The following is a 24,883-nucleotide window of genomic DNA, read 5'->3' on the forward strand; positions in this document are numbered from 1 at the left end:
CGCTTCCGCCTAACAGTACTAGGGTCGCTGATTCAAATCCCAACCATGGCATCACCTGCCTGGAGTTTGTATGTTCTCCCTGTGCTTGCGTGGGTTTCCTCCGGGTACTCCGGTTTCCTTCCACACTCCAAAGTCATGTTGGTAGGAAAATTGCTCCTATCTAAATTGGCCCTAGTATGTGTATGTATGACTGTGAGTTAGGGAACTTAGATTGTACACCTCTTGAGGGTTAGGGACTTATGTGAATGTACTATATATGTAAAAAGCACTGCGTAAATTGACGACGCTATATAAGTACCTGAAATAAACAAAAATAAATATAACAGGACGCTACATCTCCATTATTGGTCATGAGTCAAAACCTTGGTTTCAAAACCAAAGAAAGGTTTTGTATCAACCCAGAGATGACAAAGGATTATGCCTTTGATCTTATCTCTATAAAATTGGAAATATGCGTAGCTGTTTTTTGTGTTGGCTTACTTCTTGTAGTGTAAGACTGATCTGCAGTAATACATACTGGTTTCAAACTTTTCTCAGTTCCTATGTTGAAAACATGAGGTACAAACTTCTCACTTACAGCTGTACAAACATGTGTTGATATGTTTTCCTGAAAAAGTCTTTTTGTTACTTCTATCTGAATGTGTTTGGAAGACAGTGTTTTGTACCATATAGGATAATTTTCACGATAATTTTCTGTTGAACCATCTTCCCCTAGGAGTTTCAGTGATGAATCAGATGTCTGTAATATGATATTACTGAATCTCACAATGTTTTCAGTTACCTTGACTGCAAAGAAAACACTTAACAATTTTTTCATATGTGCATCAAAGTTTTTCTCCATATTTGTCAAAGTTCTTGAGAAGAAACCTATTATTTTTTTATTATCTTCTTTTAATTGTGACAAAGTTGCTGAGATTGCATTATTGGAAACATTGGTTTCTAAAACAAAAGGAATTTTACTAAAAAACTCAACAGTATTTAATGTAGTAGCATTCTGCAAATCCCATTTCAATAGTTCAAAAGCTTCTTTCTCAGTTTGATCCCATTGATCAAATACTCCATCTTTTTGTCTCAAACGATCAAATAATGATCTAGACTTCTCTGCAAAATTGGGTATAAAATCTTTACAATGATTTACTTCGCTCAAAAACTGACGCAAAGCCTTGCGATTTGTTGGAATTGGATAAGCAGAAATAGTTCTAACTTTTTCTTGCAACAACTGTCTCTGTCCATGACTAATTTGCATATGAAGGAATTCCACCTGTCTTTTCATCAACTGAACTTTCTCTGTATTCAATTTCAATCCTGCTGTTTGTAACAACGTAAATATTTCAGACAAAAGAGTGATATGTTCAGTTATATTTTGTGTAGACAAGAGAAGCTTGTCTACATGCTGGACAATACATTCTGGCCTAGAGAATTTAGATAATATTTTTCCCAAATACTCATGAACAATGCCATCACTTAAATCTAAGCCTGGGGCTAGTCTAGTGAATGTATACGTTTCTTTGTTAAAGCTAAAAGCAAGTTTATATTGACAACTCTTAGCTAACGGTACTGACAAATGGCTATTGGCAATTTCAAGTACTGAGAATATTTTGGCCTTGGCATCCAGATGTGACATTATGTTACAATCAGGAACAATAGATTTGTTATTCGTGATGCATTTGTTCAATGTCCTGAAATCAACTGATAAAGAATATGAATTATCAGCTTTGATAGGCCAAATACAATTATTCACCACTGATTGTACTTTCTTTAAAATTCCTTGCTGTAAAAACTCATCTACAATGGAAGAGATTGGATTAATTGATTCTAATGGCAATTTGTATTGAGGTTGAGGCTTATGCAGGCCATAGATGGGGAGAAAAACGGCCGATTTTTCGTCCAAAAATAAAACCGGCCGATTATCTTATCGTTAGTGGACGATTTTGTCGGCCGTTTTTCGTGTATTTTGGACTTTCAGATTATCGGTGATGTTGGAAAATTTTCGAAAAACGCCCGACTTTATCCTCATTGATGGTCAAAAACGAACGATCGTTTTCCGAAAAATTTTATGCGCATGTGCAGTGACCTGGAAAGATAAGTTTGCAGCGTTATGCAGGCCATAGATGGGTCGAAAATCGGCCGATTTTTCGGCCGAAAATAAAATCGGCCGATGTTCGGATCGTTAGTGGGCGATTTGGTCGGCCGTTTTTCGGTATTTTGGCCGTTTTTGTTTTTCGGTAAAGTTGGAAAAAATCGGCCGATTTTGCCGATCGGCCGATTTTCGCGGCAATTAGTGGGCAAATCGGCCGATTTTTTACCGATAAAAATCTGCGCATGAGCAGTGACCTGCAAGAGGAAGACAAAAAGATGAAAAAGAAGAAGAGGAAGAGGATGAAGAAGAGGATGAAGAGGATGAAGAAGAAGAGGATGAGGATGAAGAAGAAGAGGATGAGGATGAAGAAGAAGAAGAGGATGAGGATGAAGAAGAAGAAGAAGAGGATGAAGAAGAGGATGATGAAGAAGAAGAGGATGAGGATGAAGAAGAGGATGAAGAAGAAGAGGAGGATGATGATGATGATGAAGAAGAAGAGGATGAGGATGATGAAGAAGAAGAAGATGATGATGAGGAAGAAGAGGATGAGGATGAGGATGAAGAAGAAGAAGAGGATGAGGATGAAGAAGAAGAAGAGGATGAAGAAGAAGAGGATGAGGATGAAGAAGAAGAAGAGGATGAGGATGAAGAAGAAGAAGAGGATGAGGATGAAGAAGAGGATGAAGTAGAAGAAGAGGATGAAGAAGAGGATGATGAAGAAGAAGAGGATGAGGATGAAGAAGAAGAAGATGAGGATGAAGAAGAGGATGAGGATGAAGAAGAGGATGAGGATGAAGAGGATGAAGAAGAAGAGGATGAGGAAGAAGAAGAAGAGGATGAGGAGGAGGATGAAGAAGAAGAAGAAAAAGAAGAAGAAGAGGATGAGGATGAGGATGAGGAAGAAGAAGAAGAAGAAGAAGAGGATGAGGATGAAGAAGAGGATGAGGATGAAGAAGAAGAGGATGAGGATGAAGAAGAAGAAGAAGAGGATGAGGATGAAGAAGAAGAAGAAGAAGTAGGATGAAAATAAGAAGAATTCCAGTCCAGCAAAAAGTGTCTCTGCAGAGAGCTCCGCTATTTCTGACAGTTCTCTGACAGTTCCTTGACATTTACAGCGGTTGAAACATTGTATCTTATTTGTTTCCGAATAAAAACATCTGTATCATAAATGGAAACAAATACATACAATGTTTCAACCGCTGGAAATGTCAAGGAACTGTCAGACAGCTGTCAGAAATAGCAGAGCTCTCTTCAGGGACACTTTTTGCCGGCTGTAGAAGGGATGAAAATCGGCCGTTTTTTTTTACCATTGATGGTAACGTCGGCCGCTTGAACGACCGAATTTTCGTTTTTTAAAAGAAAAATCTGCCGTTTTTCTCCCCATCTATGGCCTGCATTAGGGTCTCTACCTTCAATGTCAACTTCAAAATTTGTAAACAAACCTACATCATTTTTGCTTTGACTCCAAAGATCCTTATGTGATATAACCAATTGTTCCAATTCAAGATTGGTTCCTGTATGTGGCCATTTATGATCTGAAGACATGTCAGCAGTTGCTGTACAAATACTTCCAACATTACCGTACATGGAAGAATCAATTGATGTTGATTTGGGCCTTCCACTTTCATCCAATAAATGTGGAGCAACATATTCCAACGGTAAAGAAGAAGAATCTCGATTTGATCCTGATTTAAATTTCGGCAATGGCAATAAACCATTCCTATTAATGACAACAGCACTGTTTACCATATTGTTTAAGCTGTTGTTAACTCTCAGTGAACTGATCTTTTTAACTTTTGAGGCATAAGGCAACTCAGACAGACTATTGTTGGAACATGGAGGAGTAGATTGTTCAGAAATTATATTTTGGTCTTCTAATTCCAAAGCTTTTCTTTGTAAATCTAATTTATAATGAATACAATCTCTTTTCAAATGACCAAATCGTTTACAATAGAAACAAATAGTATTTCCTGTCTGCTCTGAGACTCTCGTCCTGCCTGTGACGTATTCATCATCATAACTGGGTGTGGCTAAGCACATGGTCTCTCTCTCTTCTCCATTTTGAACAATTAAACTTTCCTTCTTCTGATTGTTTAATTTAAGTTGTCTCCTAACTGTATCAATAACTTTGGCTGCTTGATCTAAATCATTTTTTCCAGTAGCAATAATAACAGATGCTGGATCAAGATACTTGAATTTTTTAACAAAAGCATTTACCATAGAAGGAGTCTCATTGTCTAAATTAAATATCATTTTGTATACTTTAGAAAATCTATTTTTAAATTCAAAAGGATCATCATTAATCGTAGCTCTTAAGGAGTCTAAGATTTCCAAAGAAGGAGTTTCCTCTCCTGTTGTGAACAGTAATAACTGTCGTAGTCGGTCTGATGCATTGCTATGCATTTCCTCATCATCCTCAATATATGGCGTTTTGAGTAATCTACGTGCCATAACACTGGGGAGCCATAAACAGAATAGAAAATTTCTTTGCTCCTGATTTAAACAAAAATTATTACAAAAATTTTCATAAACCTCCATGTTATAGAAAGCATCGGCATCCATATCATAGGCTGGCATATCCTTCAAAATTTTCATGAGCTGATCAAGGATTGTAAGATTAAGTTTTGCAGCTTTATCCCTTAATTTTCTCTTACACATTTCTTCCTGATCTATAGGGTCTCCTTCTATAGACTGGATGTCTGGTACAAAAGAGTATTGTTTCTCTGCCTTAGTATTCACACAAATTCTTTTTACATCATTCTGCAGGTCAGATAACTGAATGTCTTTTGTTTGAATTTCACTTTGCATATCATCTATTTGCTCAGTCAAAATCTGGCAATTAGCACATACACTGCTCTGATCTTGCTTCATTACACAATCAGCAGTCTTAGGAACATCAAAAATCATGGCGTTAAAAACATTAACTAACTTCATTACATTTCTAATTTGTTTGCTCAGTTTCTTAAAGGAAAACTTAGATTTTTCTATCTTAATATTAGCCTGTAAGCACTCATTATACATGTACCGCCAAAGTTCATTATCTTTAACAAATGTAGACAGATTCTTGAATTCTAACTTACTCTCTCTAGATAATTCATCAATAAAATCCATTACTTACCGATTAAGAAGGTCTTTCTTTACATAACGCGTCTTTTCTCTCTTGGCGGGAAATGACATCACCAAGGAACAGCGTTGCTTGCAATTGCGCAAAATTCTCACCAATTCTGCTTTTAGGTTCTCGATTATGCCGACGATTCATCTGTTGCAGACTTTACTTCTCCTGAAAGCTTGATTTCATATTTTGCTGAGTGTGCAAACCTCTTCCCTCTCATCAAGATGAAGAAGAAAAAAGTCAAAAATAATCGCTCGGCGGAAACGAATCGAACTGGAGGCTCGCCACTGTAAAATATCGTATTGTCTCGATATTTTATTAACTTGTATTGATGAGAAATGTTCAAATAGAAAGTCCTTCCACTTCTTGTAAAAACTCAAAAAGATGATTTAATAATAACGTTGCATAAAATTAGAAATAAAATATTGGCATACAGAATGTTTAAATAATGTCCAAAAAATATAGTTAAGTTCTTGATAATAAGATTGTATATATGTATATGTGTGTATGTGTGTGTGTGTCTCTCAAGGCTTCAAGCAATGTGCGAGAGACTCAAAACTTTGTTCTGCTACCAAAAAAGCAATCCAGCCCCCACCAACCTAAAAGTGGGTTGGTATTCTCTTGTAGTCCTACTAAGATAATTGCTTCTCTCAAAGTCTGAGTGTAACTTTATCTCTTACATAGATGGGGGAGGATGGGGGAAGGTATAGCTAATTACTCTCATATGTGGCTTGAATGTAAAGGAAAAACCCAAGATATATGTTCACAGACTCTGAAGTCTAATTACTCACTTTTCCCAATCTAGAACAAATATAAATATAATAACTCAATTATTCTATTAAGATCCAACTCATTCATACTTATGTTAGTACTGTTAATAAGAAGATATTAGATATTTAGGTTAAGGAAAGCTTCTAACAGTTATTGTTTCACATCTGAGCGGGTACGGGAAGGTGTGTAATCGCACATCTGAGTGGGTGCGGGAAGGTGTGTAATCGCACATCTGAGCGGGTGCGGGAAGGTGTGTAATCGCACATCTGAGCGGGTGCGGGAAGGTGTGTAATCGCACATCTGAGCGGGTGCGGGAAGGTGTGTAATCGCACATCTGAGCGGGTGCGGGAAGGTGTGTAATCGCACAACTTCCTGCACCTGCAAAGAAAAACACGCTGCTACTTAGTGGAGATGCATGGAGGTACCATTAGCCTAGGTTCACATTAGAATGCAACAGTGTGACAATGGAACACTCAGCCCAGCCTTTCATTAAGGCCCTGTTCACAACTAGCAAATTAGGATTGTGGGTGGAATTACTATGATTCTGTCCACAGTTCCAAATCGCACTGCAATGCTGGCAAAACGCTGCACACGTGACGTGCTCCATTCATTTTTAGGGGCACCACAAATGCGGTGTGGTTTTAGAGTGTTTGTTGAATCACTTAACAATCACAACAAAACCACACTACATTTTGGTGGCACTAAAAATTAATGGAACACAAACACGTAATGTGTGCTGCGTTTTGCCAGAATTGCAGTGTGATTTGGAATCACAGGCAGAATCACAGCGATTGCACCCACGATCTCAAATCCCTGAATGTGAACTGGCCAAGGACCTAACGCAACAGCACTGGAAAACCCAGCACAGCCTCAGTCACTATCATTAAGACCCTGTTCACATCTAGCGGTTTTGGACTGGAGTGTGTGCTGTGCGCAATCGACGCAATTCCAAATCACACTACAATGCTGCAAGTGGGAAAATCGCAGCACACATGACTTGTTTGTTAGTCTAAAAATGAATTGAACACAATTGAGGTGAGGACTGAGGTCGATTCCTGGACAGGGAAGTGTCCTATTATTAAAAGTCAGCAGCTACAGTATTTACAGCAGCTAAATTTAATTTTTTTTATTCGAGGGTAAAGAACCACTTTAAGCCGATTATATATTTCAGAGAATTATGTCTGCATGCTAGGCTAAAACAAATGTTTGTGCCTGAACACAATTTTGCAACTTTGACATGCCTTAGTAGAACTGTACATGTCATTGTAACTACTTTTTGTGTCCAGGCAAAAAATACCTTGTTATTTCAGGATGAATCAGGTTTTTTGGTGGTAATTGGTAAAGGATATCTCCTATTTTTTTTAATTATCAAAGGGAAACTGGCCCATTATAGTAAAAAAACAAACAAACAAACCCCACTTTTTTAACCACTTCCAGTCCGGATCAATTCTGACATTCCTCTCCTACATGTAAAAAAGAGTACCTTTTTTGTTAAAAACTAGTTAGAACCCCCAAACATTATACATTTTTATTAGAAGAGGCCCTAGAGAATAAAATGGTGGATTTTGCATATTTTTATGCCACGTGATATTTGTGCTTCAGTTTTTCAAACACAATTTTTTTTAAAAAATTCATTTTAATGAGTTTTAATCCACCCAAAAAAATATAATATATAAATTGTTTGGTAAAAATATGAAAGATATCAAACAAGTCTCACTTTAAAATTTCATACACCCGTGGAACAATGCCAAACTACAGTACCTAAAAATATCTATGGGCGACTCTTTAAAAGCCTTTACAGGTTACCCCTCTAGAGTTACACAGGAGGTCTGGTGCTAGTATCATTGCTCTCGTTCTGAGATTCACGGCAATACCTCACATGTGTGGTGCGATCAGCATTTACTTTCTGTGTGAGCATGGGGGGACGGGAGCACTTTAATTTTTTTTTAAGTTTATTTATTTTATCACTGTACCTTTTTTAGCAACTTTATTTCTAATACAAATGATGAGTATCATCCCTTGTGATAGCAATAGGCACGACAGGTCCTCCTTTATCAAAATATCTAGGTTCTAATAGACCCCAGATCTCTCCTCTATCCTCCAATGCAGCCACAGATAAGTCTGATCAAATGGTCGGTAACCAGCCAGCAAACACAGAACTGTCACTTCCAGTTTCTGATGACACTCAGTGGGAGGAACAACATCCATTCCTCTTACTGTCTGCCTAGAGCCAGATGGATGGTAGAGTCGGTAAAGGTAGCGCAGGAAGAGGGGGACCACCGCCTGTAAAAGTAATCCAGTGGCTGTTTAGCCACTTGGATTACTTTTACTAAAGAGAATCGTTGTCCCTAAAAAAAAAAAAAAAATTACTGCATACCAGGATCATGACTGTAGCTGCAGTCATGATCCTGGTATAACCATTTCAACCTTAGGCCATTTATACAGGATGGGAAGCAGTTACATTTAGCTGTATATTTCCTGCTATTAACATCATTTATCACTAAAGAACAACCCATAATAAATTTTCCAGCTCTGGACGATTGCAGCAATACCAGACATGTATGTAGTTGTTTGTACCCATAGCTGGGCCCAGAAACAAGAGTGAGCATTTTGCTTTTTTTATCCAACAATGTATCTTTCTCTCCATTCAGAGGAGGAAGAAGACACATGGGTGGGCTGCACAGTGACTAACCACTGTGATAGCCAGGTGATCAGGGATTGGGTACTGGGGGGTTTTAATTTCCAAATTTTAGTACGAGACCCAGGGCTCTCAGTGAGAGTCCAGTCTCTGTGTTGGCAGCATGCTGTGCAGTGCGCTCCCAGCACAAACACAGGTACACATATGCAGCCTCACAGGAGAAGATCCACTTCAGTGAGGCAGTATGTGTACAGGCAATGCCAAGGGTTCAGACTGTCTACTGATCAGGCCACAAATAGCAAGATTAAGCACATGTCATGTCATGACACTGGATACCAACTGCCAAGTTCACAACGGGCCCTTAGACCATATCAAAAATAAAAAGTAAATACTGCACAGCCAGAATTATTCCTGTACTAGAAATGTTAAGAAGTATTTAAAATGGCCAGGCCTCTCTAGCTGCATGTACTGTATAGTAATTCATTCTCCAAAATACTCAACGATCACAAAAAAGACTCTAAAGTTAGTTTTATTCTGTTCCTAACAGCCTACAAACACTTGCTGTGTGTTTACATTAGAAGGCTGGCAGACTCCTACGCTGCCATAGAAACTAAAAAATGAAAAGTAATGTGATTTCGGTACCTCTGCTGTGAACTTTGAAGATTAATTTTTCTAAAATGCCTACACTTACAGGTGTGAATGAGGGCTCTGGCATGATATCACTTATAAGAAAACTCTCGCTCTTTCTCAGTATTACACCCATTCTCTTTAGTATACCTAAATGTACATATATAAACAAGTCAGTATTGATAAACCCCCGTTACAGATATAGTTAAAGTAATACTCTCTTAGAAGCAAAATAATGTGTACACAATTATCAGACAAAGTGAACTTGTTTTTTATGTTTGTAAGATGCCAACCTAATAGAAAATCTGTTATTCCCAGGCCCTGAAAGGCCTCTGGCAAATCACTGGACCATTTAGTGTCCCCTTACCCAGAATCTACACTATGACACATGCAGTGACAGTAGCATATACTTTACTTTATGTTACAAACAGACCAGATGAAACTGATGTAATGGTGAGCATCCCATCTCCTGCAACTGCTTCTTCCATCTTACCACCTTCATGGCTGTGTACTACTATTCTCCCAAAATGCATACTTTGAATCGAGGAGGAGCAGATGAATGACAGGTTCTCTACCGCCCATTCACAGAATGTGATGCGTTTTATGATGAATTAACCCAGTGACGTATCCTCAATGTGTGTAGTGTGTCAGGAACATGTACTTGGGGGGATAGGACCTACTGTGCACTCAGTGACTGAACAAATTGAGGATTTGTGTGGTTGCTAGGGGCTCTGATGGGAACTGGGGGACTTTGATGTGAGCTGGAGGGCTCTGATGTGAACTGGGGAGGACCCTCATGTGAACTTGGGGGACCCCGATGTCAACTGTGGAACTAATGATGCAAATGGGACTCAATATAAAGTTGGTTAGGTTGTCACTTGCTGCCTGGTTGATAAGTAGACACTGAATATTTTATGAAGTTCTTCCTTAGGGTTAGCTGAAATGCAAATTTAATAGAAGAATTTAATAATGATTGTACAATATGTTGTGTCTGTTACACCCAGGTTCTCTTTTACCGTGTCCTTTCAAGACCCTTCACTGTTAATGCAGTCTGACCTCACCCATCACTCATTGTGGTGCACTATGTGCACTGCCTTATTGCTCCACATATTGTTTGTATGGTGTTATAAAAGAGTTTACACACCTTGTTAACCGCTTTCCCCTCCACCCTATAGCAGATATACTGCTACAGGGTGGCAGGGGTGCGCAAAATCACGTATACATACGTGATTTTGCATTTCCGGGTAGGGGACGCACGCCCTACCCGCGTCATGTTTCGTGGCTGCCAATCACCAGGTCCCAGCCGGTGATTACCCGCCGGCGCACGATGATTACTGAGCATCTCCGATGGGGAAGAGGACTGTTTTGTTTACTAACAGTGCTCCTCCCTGTTAGCTCGGGCACACTGCTTTGGATGGCTGTGCACAGCACTGCCATCCAAAGCAGTGTGCTTACAGTGAAGCACACTGACACGGCCCCCTAGTAAAACACTCCCTGCATGCACACAGTTAACCCTTTGATCGCCCCCGTGTTAACCCCTTCCTGCCCAGTGCCATTAGTACAGTGTTATTGCTTGTTTTGCACTGATCACTGTATTGGTGTCACTGGGGATGTCAGTGACCCCAAGTCAAGTCCCCCCCAAAATGTCATTTTGGTGCAGCGTTGCATGATTGTGCAATTGTCATTTAAAGTAACGCATCACTACAACACAAACCGCTTCTGTAACCGCTTCCTGACTGTCCTATAGCAGAAATACTGCTACAGGGCGGCACAGGTGTGCAAAATCATATATATATATATATATATATATATATATATATATATACATACATACATGATTTGCACTCCCATGGTTTTCACGCCCCTCCCAGATAGTGTCAGATTGCTCATCAGTACACTAATAATCACATTTAACCCCTTGATTGCCAGGAACATGCTCATACACAAACCTCCATCGCTAGTATAGTGTCTGAACGGATCAATATCTTTGATCAGAACAGCACTATACCAGCGTTCACATTAGTATAGTGTCCTCAGAAACGCAGCGTTAGCGGGATCAGCCCTGGCACCTGCGTTTAGTCCCTATGCTTACCCCCCCCCCCTTTTCCCCCAGCAAGTGCAGTGTCAGTAGGTCACTGTCACTTGATACATTGCATACAAAACCTCAGTGTTCGTAGAATCAGGCCTGATCTCTGTTAGCACTTGCCGGTAAATTTTGATGACTCTCATATTCAGCAGAGTGCCAGTACTAGTGCCGCTCTACCTTTTGGTGAACTGGCGAGCACCAGCGGCCTAGTCCATCCTGGTCTTTCACATACCAGCACTGCAGTATCACTTGGTGACGTGGAAAGCCCCATAAGTGCAGTACAAGCTGGTGCAGTGGCGAGCACAAGTATTGTCCCGCAACCAACAAGAATTTGCACACAGGCGCGTAGAGCCCCTAGTATCCTTCTGGATGTGTTTGCAAATCCAGATTGGCAGCCCACAAATTCTGCAGCACTCGTTCTTCCCCCATTCACTGCCCAACCCGGAATTGAGGTGGAAACAGCAAATTTAACTACTCCCTTGAGTTTTTGGAGCTGTTTTTCACGGAAGATCTGTATGCATTGATTGTGGATCAAAACAATTTATATGCACAACAATTTATCGCCGCCAACCCAAATTCAAACCTTGCCGGATCATTCACATGGAAACTCATTACGGTTTTCAAATGTAAACATTTTTTGGACCTTACCCTCAACATAAGCATTACTAAAAGAATTGCGGTTGTATTGGTCCACAGACCCGATTCATCATATGCCTGTGTTCTCTGCTGCCATGGCCAGGCATAGATATGAGAGTAGAATGAGTTTTATGCATTTCAACAACAATACACTGTCTTCCTCGGGGTGACCCTGAATTTGACCGCCTCCACAAAATTAAACCCCTTGTAAATCACCTTAACCAAAAATTTGTAGATGTCTATACTCCACAGCAAAAGAAATCTGCGTTGATGAGTCCTTTATTAATTTTTCTGGCCGCCTTGCATTCAAACAATTTCTCCCCAGTAAGAGTGCCAGATATGGGGTCAAGATGTATAAGACCTGTGAGAGGGCAACAGGTTATACATATAAGTTTCAGATTTACAAAGGAAAAGATAGTCATGTGGAGCACCCTAGATGCCCAGACTACATGGGGAGCAGTGGCAAGATAGTTTGGGACTTGGTGTCATCCTTTTTCCATATGGGGTACCACTTATACGTGGACAATTTTTATTCAAGCGTGCCACTATTTGGACATTTGTATAATCTTGGAACTGGCGCATGTGGCACCGTGTGACCTAATGTGTGCCCTTCATTAGAAGTGGGTGGATGCAGGGCAGTATATTCTAATGGTGGAAATACCACACACTTTTTCTGGCAGAGATTTCTTCTCTTTTTTTTCATTCAGCCCACAGGCTGCATACAAAAAAAGAACATAGCATATACAGTTGTGTTCAAAATAATAGCAGTCAGACATCACTAACCTGATCAATCACTGTTTTTGGTAGAAATTATATTTCTACATGGCAAATAATTTACTAGCACGTGTAGTAGAGTAATAGAAATCCAACAGACCCAACAGTCATGACATGCATGCTGCTGATTCTGTGTAATTGAATCACTAATTGAAAGGGGCATGTTCAAAATAATAGCAGTGTGGGGTTCTATTAGTGAGGTCATTCATTCTTTGAAAAACAGGTCCTTTTTTAAGGAAGGAAGGCAGCAAATGTTGTACATGCTGGTTACAGTGCATTTCTCTCTGGTCTTCTGAACAATGTCTGGAACGACCCATTTTCCTCAGAATTTCAGAGTACCTTGATTAAAAAGTTGATTGGAGAGGGGAAAACATATAAAGAAGTGCATAAAATGAAAGGCTGCTCAGCTAAAATGATTGCAAATGCTTTAAAATGGCAACCAACACCTGAAAGACGTGGAAGAAAGCGAAAAACTACCATTCGAATGGATAGAAGAATAACCAAAATGGCAAGGACTCAGCCAACAATCAGCTCCAGGAAGATCAAAGAAGGTCTAAAGTTACCTGTGAGTACTGTTACAATTAGAAGACGCCTATGTGAAGCCAAGCTATCTGCAAGAAGCCCCCGCAAAGTCCCACTGTTGAAAAAAAGACGTGCTGAAGAGGTTACAATTTGCCAAAGAGCACATTGACTGGCCTAAAGAGAAATGGCGCAACATTTTGTGGACTGATGAAAGTAAGATTGTTCTTTTTGGGTCTAGTGGCCGGAGACAGTTTGTCAGACGACCCCCAAACACTGAATTCAAGCCACAGTACACTGTGAAGACAGTGAAGCATGGTTGCACAAGCATCATGATATGGGGATGTTTCTCATACTACGGTGTTGGGCCTATTCATCGCATACCAGGGATCATGGATCAGTTTGAATACATCAGAATACTTGAAGAGGTCATGCTGCCTTATGCTGAAGAGGAAATGCCCTCGAAATGGGTGTTCCAACAAGACAATGACCCCAACAAGACCAACAAGATTGACGTTATGGAGTGGCCAGCCCAATCCCCGAATCTTAATCCAATAGAAAACTTGTGGGGTGACATCAAAAATGCAGTTTCTGAGGCAAAACCAAGAAATAGAGAACTGTGGAATGTAGTCCAATCATCCTGGGCTGGAATACCTGTTCACAGGTGCCAGAAGTTGGTTGACTCCATGCAACACAGATGTACAGCAGTTCTCAGAAACAGTGATTATACAACTAAATATTAATTGATTCAAAGGAAAGCAAAATCTTCAAACATTTTTCAGTTTATATAGTAAATGTTTGAGTTTGTAAAGAAGAATACAAAGACTATTTTTTTGAACAGTCTAATATTCACTTTTCTTCAATTGTTTTTAGAGGAACAACACAAACTTGATATATTTTTCTTCATGTTTTGATTTGGAATAGAATGTGTAGTGTTCCCAATGCATTTGTGTGTATGGAAATAAAAGCTATTAGAAGGATTTTGAGCTTTATTCACTTTTTTTCAACACACTGCTAAAATTTTGAACACAACTGTATATTCCTAACAAGGACAAGCGACGTACTGGTACATCACTGGACTTTAAATGGTTATGCAAAGTGAAAAAAACAATAAGCGCACCAACCTTGCGCATTACCTCAGTAACCAAAATGTATTAGTAAAGGAATGGTACTCACAAACAGCGAAAAAAACAGGCATGTAAGTCCTCCAAGGGACTTCAGAGACAAGAGGCCAGCGCGAATCCCATCATGGGGGGTAGACACTCAGTACAGCTGACGCGTTTCGAAGGTCGTACCTTCTTCCTCAGAGCTACGACCTTCGAAACACGTCAGCTGTACTGAGTGTTTACCCCATGATGGGATTCGCGCTGGCCTCTTGTCTCTGAAGTCCCTTGGAGGACTTACATGCCTGTTTTTATTCGCTGTTTGTGAGTACCATTCCTTTATTAATAAATTTTGGTTACTGAGGTAATGCGCAAGGTTGGTGCGCTTCTTGTTTTTTTCACTTTGCAGTATTGGTGGGGCTTCCCCAGCCTTGTTTTGGAGCTGCACGACCTTTCATGGTCTGGTGGTCATTTTGTTTGGGTTTGATTTCACCTACTCGCCTGGGTCCTGGAGAGCAGGAGGAATTGTATTTTGTCCACTGTCTTTAAATGGTTATACCAGGATGATGCTTACAGCTGCAGGCATGATCCTGGTATCATTGTTTTCAGCCTGCGATCGGCTTTTATGTAAAAGCAATCCTAGTGGCTAATTAGCTGCAGGATTGCTTTTACTATCAGCAGGAGATGATGCCCCCCCTCCCCCTGCTGCTTTCCACGGCCTTCTCGGGCAGTCCCGTGCCATCGGGGGAACCTGAGAATGCAGCCGGTGTTTCTGCCAGCTGACCATAGAGCTGATTGGAGACCAGAATAGTGCCAATCATCTCTATAGCCTAAGAAATTGGAAGCTTCGAGCATTTCATCACTTCAGTTTCGCATAATATAAGCAGTGCCATTTGTAAATTGGGAAAGCATCAGATCACACTGATCTTGGTTTGATTAGATAATGTAAGAATATATGACAATGCCCATTAAAGTTATAGGGGAAATTTGCATTCCTTGTGATAGCATTAAAAGTGATAAAAAAATAAATAACTGAAAGGGACAGTGTAAAAATAATAATAAAAACAAAATCACCCTCGTCCCCCGCACGTGCACACCTTTGTGCACAAGCATTGACCCTGTGCTGGTATGTAAACAGCGGTTGCACCATGCATGTGAGGTATTGCCATAAACGTCAGATCAAGGGCAGTAATTCTGTAAATCTAAAATGGTTGCTTGTAAAGGCTTTTAAAACGTTGCCTATGGATATTAAAAATGTATGTAGTTTGTCGCCATTGCGTGTGCAATTTTAAAGCATGTCATGTTTGGTATGTATTTACTCAGCATATCATCCTCTTTTATATTTTACCAAACAATTGGCCAATATATTGTGTCTTTGTGCATTAAAAGTAAAAAAAGTGTATTTTTTTTTTAAATTGCGTTTGATAAAAATTGCTGCGCGAGTACTATGTGACATAAAAAATTGCAGCACCCACCATTTTATTCACTAGGGTGTTTGCTTTAAAAACCATATATAATGTTTGGGGGTTTAAATTAATTTCCTAGCAAAAAAATATTGATTTTTTTTTTTCATGTGAACAAAAAGTGTCAGAAATGGCTTGGTCTTCAGGTTGTTCGAAGAGTGAGTTATGTGTGGCATAAACCTCTAATGCTGGGCATAAAATGCCCCCACCCGCCAAACTATTTGCTGAGAGGCATGTTGAATCAATAGAAGAATTTATTTTTTTTGCCACAACTTTTTGGAAAATGACAAAAAAAATTTATTTATTTATAAATTTATTTTACACAAAATTGTCACATAAATGATTTATTGCTCACACATGCCATGGGTATATGTGGAATTACTCCCCAAAATACATTCGGCTACTTCTCCCGAGTATGGGGGTACCACATGTGAGAGACGTTTTGGCAATCTAGCCACGTACAGGACCCCAAAATCCAATAAGCACCTTCATGCTGTTAAAGGGCTTTATTTCCTCATTTCACTTCCTGACTACCTATCACAGTTTCGGAGGCCCTGAAATGCCAGGATAGCACCTAACCCCCCCAAATGACCACTTTTTGGAAAGTAGATACCCCAAGGAATTTGATAAGAAGCATGGTGAGTATTTTGCAGATCCCGTTTGTTGCCACAAGTTTTTGGAAAATGAAGAAAAAAAACAAAAAAGTATTTTATTTTTTTTATTTCAAAACCTTGTGAGAAAAAATGAGATCTGCAAAATACTCACCATGCCTCTTTTTTTTAATTTCCTGGGGTGTCTATTTTCCAGAAAGGGGTCATTTTGGGGGGGGGGGGGGTTTACTGCTACCCTGGCATTTCAGGGCCTCCGAAACTGTGATAGGTAGTGAGGAAGTGAAATGAGGAAGTTACGCACCTTCAGGCTTTCAAAGTGATCAATGGATTTCAGGCTCCTGTATGTGGCTAGGCTCTCAAACAGTCTCATACATGTAGTATCCCCATACTTGGTAGAAGTAGCATAATATATGTTGGGGTATAATTCAACATATACCCATGGCTTGTGCAAGAAATATATCATTTAAATGACAACTTTGTGTAAACAATAAAAAAAAAAGAAGTTTGTCATTTTCCAGAAACTTGTGGAAAAAAAAAATCTTCCATGGACTCAATATGCCTCTCAGCAGATAGCTTAGGGTGTCTACTTTCCAAAAAGGGGTCATTTGGGGGTGTTTGTACTGTCCTGGTATTTTAGCATCTAAAGAAATGTAATGGGCAGTCAGAAAAGTAAAAGCTGTGTAAATTCTATTATCTATACCATAGTTTGTAGATGTTATAACTTTCACACAAAGCAATCAATATACACTTATTGGGATTTTTTTTACCAAAAACATGTAGCATAATACATTTTGGTCTAAATTTATGATGAAATTTTAGGGGTTTTTTTGGATATTTGTTATGACAGAAATGAGAAAATGTTTTTTTTAAAAAAAAAAAAATTCTCAAAACTTTTTTTGTTTATAGCGCCAAAAATAAAAAGTGTACAGGTGATCAAATACCACCAAAAGAAAGCTCTATTTGTGTGAAAAAAGGACATAAATTTCACTTATGTACCGTATTGCATGAACACGCAATTGTTTGTTAAACTAGAGCAGCAGTGCTGTATAGCAAAAATAATGGCGTAAATTGCAGTATCTATACCATAGTTTGTAGACGCTATAACGTTTACACAAAGCAATCAATATACACTTATTTGGATTTTTTAACCAAAAACATGTAGCAGAATACATTTTGATCTAAATTTATAACTTTGAGTTTACTATATATTTTTTATAGCCGAAAGTAAAAATTATTGTTTTTCTTCCAAATTTTTGATCTTTTTTTTGTTTATAGCATGAAAAATAATAAGCACACAGGTGATCAAATACCACCAAAAGAAAGCTCTATTTGTGTGAAAAAAGGGACGTAAATTTTTTTTGGGTACAGCATTGCATGACCACGCAATTATCAGTTGAATTAGTGCAGCGCCGAGTAGCAAAAAGAGGTCTGGTCATTAAGAGGGGTAAATCCTCTGGAGGGCAAGTGGTTAATAGCAAAATAAAAAAGTTTTTTTCTCAAAATTGTCAGTCATTTTTTTACTGCGCAAAAAAATAAAAACCACACAAGCGATCAAATACCACCAAAAGAAAGTTCAATTTATGGGGGAAAAAAAGGACATATATTTCATTTGGGTGAAGCGTTGCAGGACTGCGCAATCAGTTAAAGTAATGCAGCGCCGTAATGCAAAAAATGGCCTGGTCAGGAAGGGGGGTAAATCCTCAGGAGGGCAAGTGGTTGAAGGACAGGGTGCCCAATGTATGATCTTGCACACAGGCTCCCTGATTTCATAAAACACTCCTGTTTTAATACATACAGCACTAGAAAGTAACTGTTCAGGAATATCCGATGGGTATAAAGGCGACATAAAGAGATTATGGTCACAAGACGCATCCTCCTGCACGATATGGGATACACATCATAACACATAACTGTTGTATCTCCCCCCCTCCCCTCCAAAAAAAATTACAAAACGTCAGTTTTAAAAGTTAAAACAATAATGAAACTAGAGAATGATGACAGCAGTGATCAATGTACATATACTCTACATATCCTAATAAATAGATTACTACAAAGATGATGTTTGTCTCTTGGCATGTATTTCATACATACTTTCTTTTTTTAATTCTTTTTTGCAGATTGGACAACTCGAAGAAACCAGTAATATACTGGAAGAGCAACTTAGCAAGTGTATTACGGAATTGCTTGACATTGCAGACTGCATAGATAAATTTCATAGAAAAGCTACCATTACTAGTGTCTTTGGAAGTTCGGTGGGCATAGCTGGAGGGATCACCACTGTTGTAGGCTTGATCCTGACACCTTTTACACTTGGTGCTTCTTTGATTGTTACTGCAGTTGGCATTGGTGTGGGTACAGCAGGAGGACTCACTGGTGCTGCGGCCTCTATAGCAGACACTGTGAACATCAGAAATAAAGTCAAAAGAGCAGAAGAAATTGTAAAAGAAATTCAGAAACATATTAAGCGCTTACAAATTAATGCTACCATGATTGGGCTTATAGTCACAAATATTGGAGTTCAGGCAGGCAGGCTGAGCAGAATATTTGCAGCTGCAGCTCGAGGTGCTGAAGCAGCAGCCCAAGGGACCCGTGTGATTACGGCTGTTTCTGGGGTTCTTGCTGGATTGTTTTTAATTATTGATGCAGTTTTTATTGTAAAGGGAGCACAAGATCTAAAAAAGGGTTGTAAAACAAAGGAAGCTGCTGAGATGAGGGACCTGGCTCAACAACTTATACATTTCAACAGTGAGCTACAATCTATTAAGGAAGAGATGACAAAGGTACATGAAGAGAAATCCGGCCTGGTCACACAAACTGTCATCACATAACTGCTTTCATTAGGCTTGTGTCTGATGCTTTGTTATCTGTGCCACATCTTCTCAAAACCCACTCATAATATGGACATGCAGGCTTGGAACATCACAGAGGGGGACTACGTCTGCTTCCCCAATGCTCAATGGATATTAGGCCACATGTTTGCTGCATAAATATTGACTTTAATATAATAATTATTAGGGAAATCAGTAGATTAGGCTGGAAGCGCTACTAAAACCGTCAGTGACTAATCAGTCATTACACATTTGTTACAAAAACCTCTCTATGGAGTGAGGTATACAAGTAGCAGGTAATAGCTTGTAGTAGTGATTAATCCCACACATTTGGAACATTGTCAATCATTCAGTCACTTCTGCATGCTACTTGTGTTCCTCAATCCATAGCCATTTGTTCTACATGTGTAGTGGTCAATCAACACTACTACTATTAGCAATTTTATTAACATGTTTGAACTACTAAATATTGCCAATGTGCTCCTAGCCTTAACATAAAGCTTTTGACACAGAAAATATTGAATACGCTAATCACATAATGGTGTAATGAATTGTAAGTGTTTGATAGATTACTTCCCAGCTGCTTTAACTTTACATGATTTACATTTACATACAGTAACTGCTGTCAGTTTTCAGGTGATGGTGTTATACTCGTTTATCTACAGACTGTCATTTTATGTATTTTTTATTTTAATAGTAAATGTTTTTTGTTTCTGTCAAAAAGGCATACTAAATATTTGAATGCATTGTATCAGTTATATGTGTTCCTGTGGCAATCGTTGGGTTAAACATTTATTTCAAATCACTTCCTCATTTATTTCTTTATTTACTTTACACCTTGACAACAGATATGGTCTGCACTATAGTAAATGTAAGTAAGCATACAGACATTGTAAGCACTGGGTCTATAACACACTTCAGCCCACTGGGACCTTAGAGTGATATCAAACACAAACGCAACCATCTATTATATTGCAGCTTACCTATTCTTAGATGTGAAGGCTGCATTAGTTTTCTTCTTAGGCTGCATTCACACTGGAGCGTTTTGTAGCTTGAATCGCGAAGCTCCAAAAACACTCAAACTTAAATAAATCAATTGTTCTTTATGGTGCCTGTTTTTGCGATCAGGTGTGAACAGGCACTATAGAGAACAATTGATTTTTTAAGTTTGAGCATTTTTGGAGCTTGGAGTTTCAAGCTACATAACTCTCAAGTGTGAATGCAGCCTTGGGCTTTCTTTCTTTTACTTTCTCCTGGTAAGCTGGCCAGTAAGTCTGTTGCTGCTGTCCAAAGGTGTTTCTGTTTCTCCTTTATCCAGAATACGGACACTCTAATACAGGAGGTATGTTAATGGTGGGATCACCAGATGAAAACAGAGAGAATTAAGTCAAAAAAGGAAAACTAATGCAGCCACAACATCTAATGCTTGGCAAGCTGTAATATATTACATTTTTGTTTTTGGGTTTAATACCGCTTTAATCATAGCTGATTATAGGATATATAAACACAGTTTTAAAAGTATCTGCTTCACTCAGATTGGAAGCACAATTTCATTAATTGCAGACAAATGACAAACAAATCATATCAAACAACTAAAGACAACACTTCATAACAACAGTTTATACAGACACCACTCAAAATATGACAAACTTTCATTTGGATGATAATGGAAAACTGTCAATGATGGGTATAAATTGACTACACTAATACTCTTCAGTATGAATTTCTATCCCACTTGAGGTTTAAGCCCCATGGAACCCTAGTATGTAGTCGGAATATTCCCATGGCATTCTCAAGCAGTTTCCTATGTAAGTTCCTTCCTAGGATTTAGTGCTACCCTCCGTATAACATGAAATGAAAAGCAGGTCAAGTTCCCTGCATGTGTGAGATGGGGAAACAGCTTTCATTATTTGAACACTGATTGAAGTAAATTAAAAACGTTCTGACTGACATTAATTAAAAACGTTCTGACTGACATTCTGCAGTTTAGCCACAAGATGTCACTGTTTTTTCTAACTCAGCCCCAGACTGCATAGATATTTCTATATTCATAAAGGGGCGGGGTTTTACTCTTGGGGAGTGAACAGGAGAAGGAGAGGAGAGCAACCATGCTTGAGAGAGAGAAGGGGGGCTGTGTGATCTGAGAATCCGATGCCATCCAGATGTGAGGACAGCCCTCCTTAATCAGAAATTCAGCTGGGTGAAGCTGATGAGATTGCTGCCAGGAAGCTGATGAGAGCAGAGGAACAATGCAGCATACACTGCAATATCGCAGGCCTGTTGAAGAGACATTTGTTCTGTTCAGAGTCACCAGCGTATGCAAAGCAGACCCGGGTCGGTAAGATCGTGCACGCACCTCATTTCAGTGTTGGCGCCTATAGGACTGAGACAGGCCTATAGTTAGTTAGGGTCTCTGTTTGTGTCAGGCCACAAGTGTTGTTACTGATCATTGGAAGGACTCCACAACTTAAAGTGACATTTCACCTTGGAGAGCTGATAAAATCCTACAAACTCAAGCCAGACTGGTGTTTTACTCAGAAAGAATACTCAGGCACATGCTACAGGACCAGTTATGGGAGGGGGAATACTGTACATTTGTGTAAGATTGTAAGCTAAAAAAACGGACTTTCGGTTCCGGCGCCGCCTGGGGTAGGGCAGACATCCCGCGGCTCCAGAGTGTTCTGTATATAAATACAGCCTCCTGCACCAAGGGACTGCGGTATACGGCACGGGAGTGCCCCCCCCCCCGCCTCCCCCGCTCCCGACCATCTATGGAGCGGTATCTGCGGCCAGCGGCATCCGGCCAGGATCTCGCTCCCTGCAAACAGATGGACAGGTCTCCCATCCGTGCAGCCAAGATGGCCACCACTGACAACGCTGCAGACAGCAGCTTACACTTACCAGAGCCAGCTACACAGCGCGGCAGCCACAGTTCCTCTACCCTGATGGCCATCATGGAGACAGAACGAGGGCCAGACCCAGATCCAGGGTCGGGATATGGTAGGAGAGATGCACAGCCACCCCACACTCTTTTGACAGGACATGCTGAACACAGTAGTCCCACAGACCAATACGAACAAATCGCACAGGCTGTTGCTACCAAACATTACACAAGCAGTAGACAGAGCAGTGAACCAGGGAATAGAACAGCTTAGAAGAGATTTGGGAGAAAATGCCAAACGCATAACTGAAGTTGAACAACGCCTCTCTGACTTAGAGGACAAATGCCAAGCTATGCAGGCGAGTGCTACACAAGCCAAACATGAACAGCAAGCCATCCTAGAAAAGCTAGATAACTTAGAGAATCGTTCACGTAGGAACAATTTACGGGTGGTGGGCCTTCCAGAATCTTTCAGCTCAGGTCAATTGTCTGAAATCTGCTCTAAACGTATACCCGCAGCATTGGGAATTACGACACACTGCCAAGTTGAAAGGGCGCATAGACTGGGTGCCCCCTCGAACGACCGACGTACACCACGGTCCACAATTGCTAAATATCTTAACTACGCTGACCGAGTGGCCATTCTTAACTCATTTCGTAACTCACGATCCCTGCAACTGGATGGGCACAAGCTTTTATTGTTTGCTGATTATTCGCCAGAAGTTTCTCGCAAATGCAAATCGTTCCAGTCAATTTGTACTACATTATTCCAGAAAGGGGTAAAATTTACCCTTGCCTACCCCACTACACTTCGCTTCACTACGCCTGCGGGGGAATCCAAATCATTTGCGCACCCAGAGGAAGCCATTCTTTACTTGCAAAGCAACTTTCCTGATGCCGTTGGTTCTCAACAACCGCCACGAGATCTTGGCCCGCGAGACCAACGCAGTCCCAGAAAGGACCCACCGAAATGCCAACGCATTAACCATGCATCGACAAAACAAAGATCACCCTGACGGCTGAGTCACGCGTTACTGGCCAATCTACAAACTGGTCTTCCTTACCTATCGATAAAGCCTAGTTTAAATGCATTATTATTGGTTAATTACGATGTTTAATTTTGCCCTCTTTGGAGTTGATAGCTCTCTCTCATGCTTATAATAGCTTGTTTGTAACCTGTCTGCACTGTGTTATTACATCTTTGGCTGCTGCGCTGCCATAGATGATGGGGTGATCTGATCCCATCCCTCCTTCACTAATGGCCTATTCTGCCGTAGGGGGCTCTACTTTCCTCCTATCTGTTTACACACCTCCTCGGTGCTGGATCTACAACCCATCATTTCCGGTAACGCAGGCTACAGAAAGGAGATCACATGCGTAATAATGTGAAGTCCAGGATAACTATGCAGTTTATCGTTCTTTTTGTTTTTCCGAGCGTCCCATGTTGGGTCGGTCGGATTATTGTATGTTCTCATCCCCTTCTCCCTCCCCTTCTTTCTCTTTCCTTTCTTATTACTCGGAGACCCCACAACGCCTCTTCCTCTCATGCAAAGTCAAGGGGGCGCAGACCATGAGACTGATTTTGCGGATCTGCGGCTAGTTAAGGACGATTTCGATACTTTTCTGATCATCTTTACACCTAATTCCTTATGCTTTGGGTGATCTCTTGAAATGTTAAGGGCCTGAGATCGCCACAAAAACGCATGGCCAGTCTTAGACATTTAAAACGCATGAAAACATATATTGCGCTTCTTCAAGAAACTCACCTAACCCAAACAGATCTTATGCATATGAAAAAATTATGGGTGGGACAGGTACTGGGGTCACCATCTCCCTCTGGCAAAGCAGGGGTGATCATCCTTTTTCATAAACGTCTTACACCTGACATTGTCAAGTTAGTCACAGATGAGGAGGGCCGGTACATTGCCGCACATGTCATACTAGACTCCTCCCCTTTAGTATTGGCCAATATATACGCACCAAACTCCTCACCCAAACCTTTTTTTCAAGATTTGTCCTCAAAACTGTCCAATTTTTTTACACCTCCCTGTACTAGTAGGAGGTGACTTCAATCAATGTATGCACATATGGGAAGATAAACAAAAACCTTTCATACCGAATTGCCCAACTAATCACACCTCTTCATTAGCGCCTTCATTATTACACAACTTCACAGAGTCGCTGCAGCTCACAGATGTGTGGCGATTAACCCACCCAGAGGGGAGGGCATTCACGTTCTTCTCTCCTGTACATCATACTCTGTCCAGAATTGATTATTTATTTGTTAATCGTGCGCTTTTACAAAACATCTCAGATTCTGAGATACATGTTATAGCGATCTCCGATCACTCCCCGATTTCCATTTGCATACGACGCGCAAAATAATCACCACCCACATACCTGGCGTTTTCCCTCTTTTCTAGCACACAATCGGGACTTGCTTCGAATACTGAATACTGCATGGAGCGAGTTTTGTGAAACAAATGCAGAACACCAAACAAATCACAACTTTTTTTGGGAGACAGGCAAAGCGGTCTTACGTGGCAGAATCATAGCGTTCACATCCACATACAAGAAAAACCTTCTCCGCAATTATTCAGCAGCAAGTCTTCGTTTTAGACAAGCACAGCAAGATCTAGCAAATCTAAATTCCCACGAACATAGGACTGCATGGTCAGAGGCCAAGCATCAATTTGACATGTGGGCTGCTGCCCAAGAGGCCATACACAAATCATACAATGACCTGCACTTTCA

At 40.1% G+C, this 24,883-nt stretch overlaps 1 protein-coding gene across 1 annotated transcript in view; it reads left to right on the forward strand.

The window, feature by feature from the left end:
- Nucleotides 1–20,053, forward strand: part of LOC149459117 (uncharacterized) — a 128,362-nt gene extending 108,309 nt beyond the window's left edge. Inside the window, exon 3 of the mRNA XM_089681620.1 lies at nt 18,538–20,053. Coding sequence (XP_089537746.1) covers nt 18,538–19,248 — 711 coding nt within the window. The 3' untranslated portion in view covers nt 19,249–20,053. The remainder of the gene's footprint in view (nt 1–18,537) is intronic.
- The last annotated feature ends 4,830 nt before the right edge of the window (nt 20,054–24,883 follow it).

The sequence above is a fragment of the Staurois parvus genome, unplaced genomic scaffold (genome assembly GCF_062004578.1).
Source record: "Staurois parvus isolate SC_StPar_1 unplaced genomic scaffold, SC_StPar_1.0 ptg000273l, whole genome shotgun sequence".
Taxonomy (NCBI): Eukaryota; Metazoa; Chordata; class Amphibia; order Anura; family Ranidae; genus Staurois; species Staurois parvus.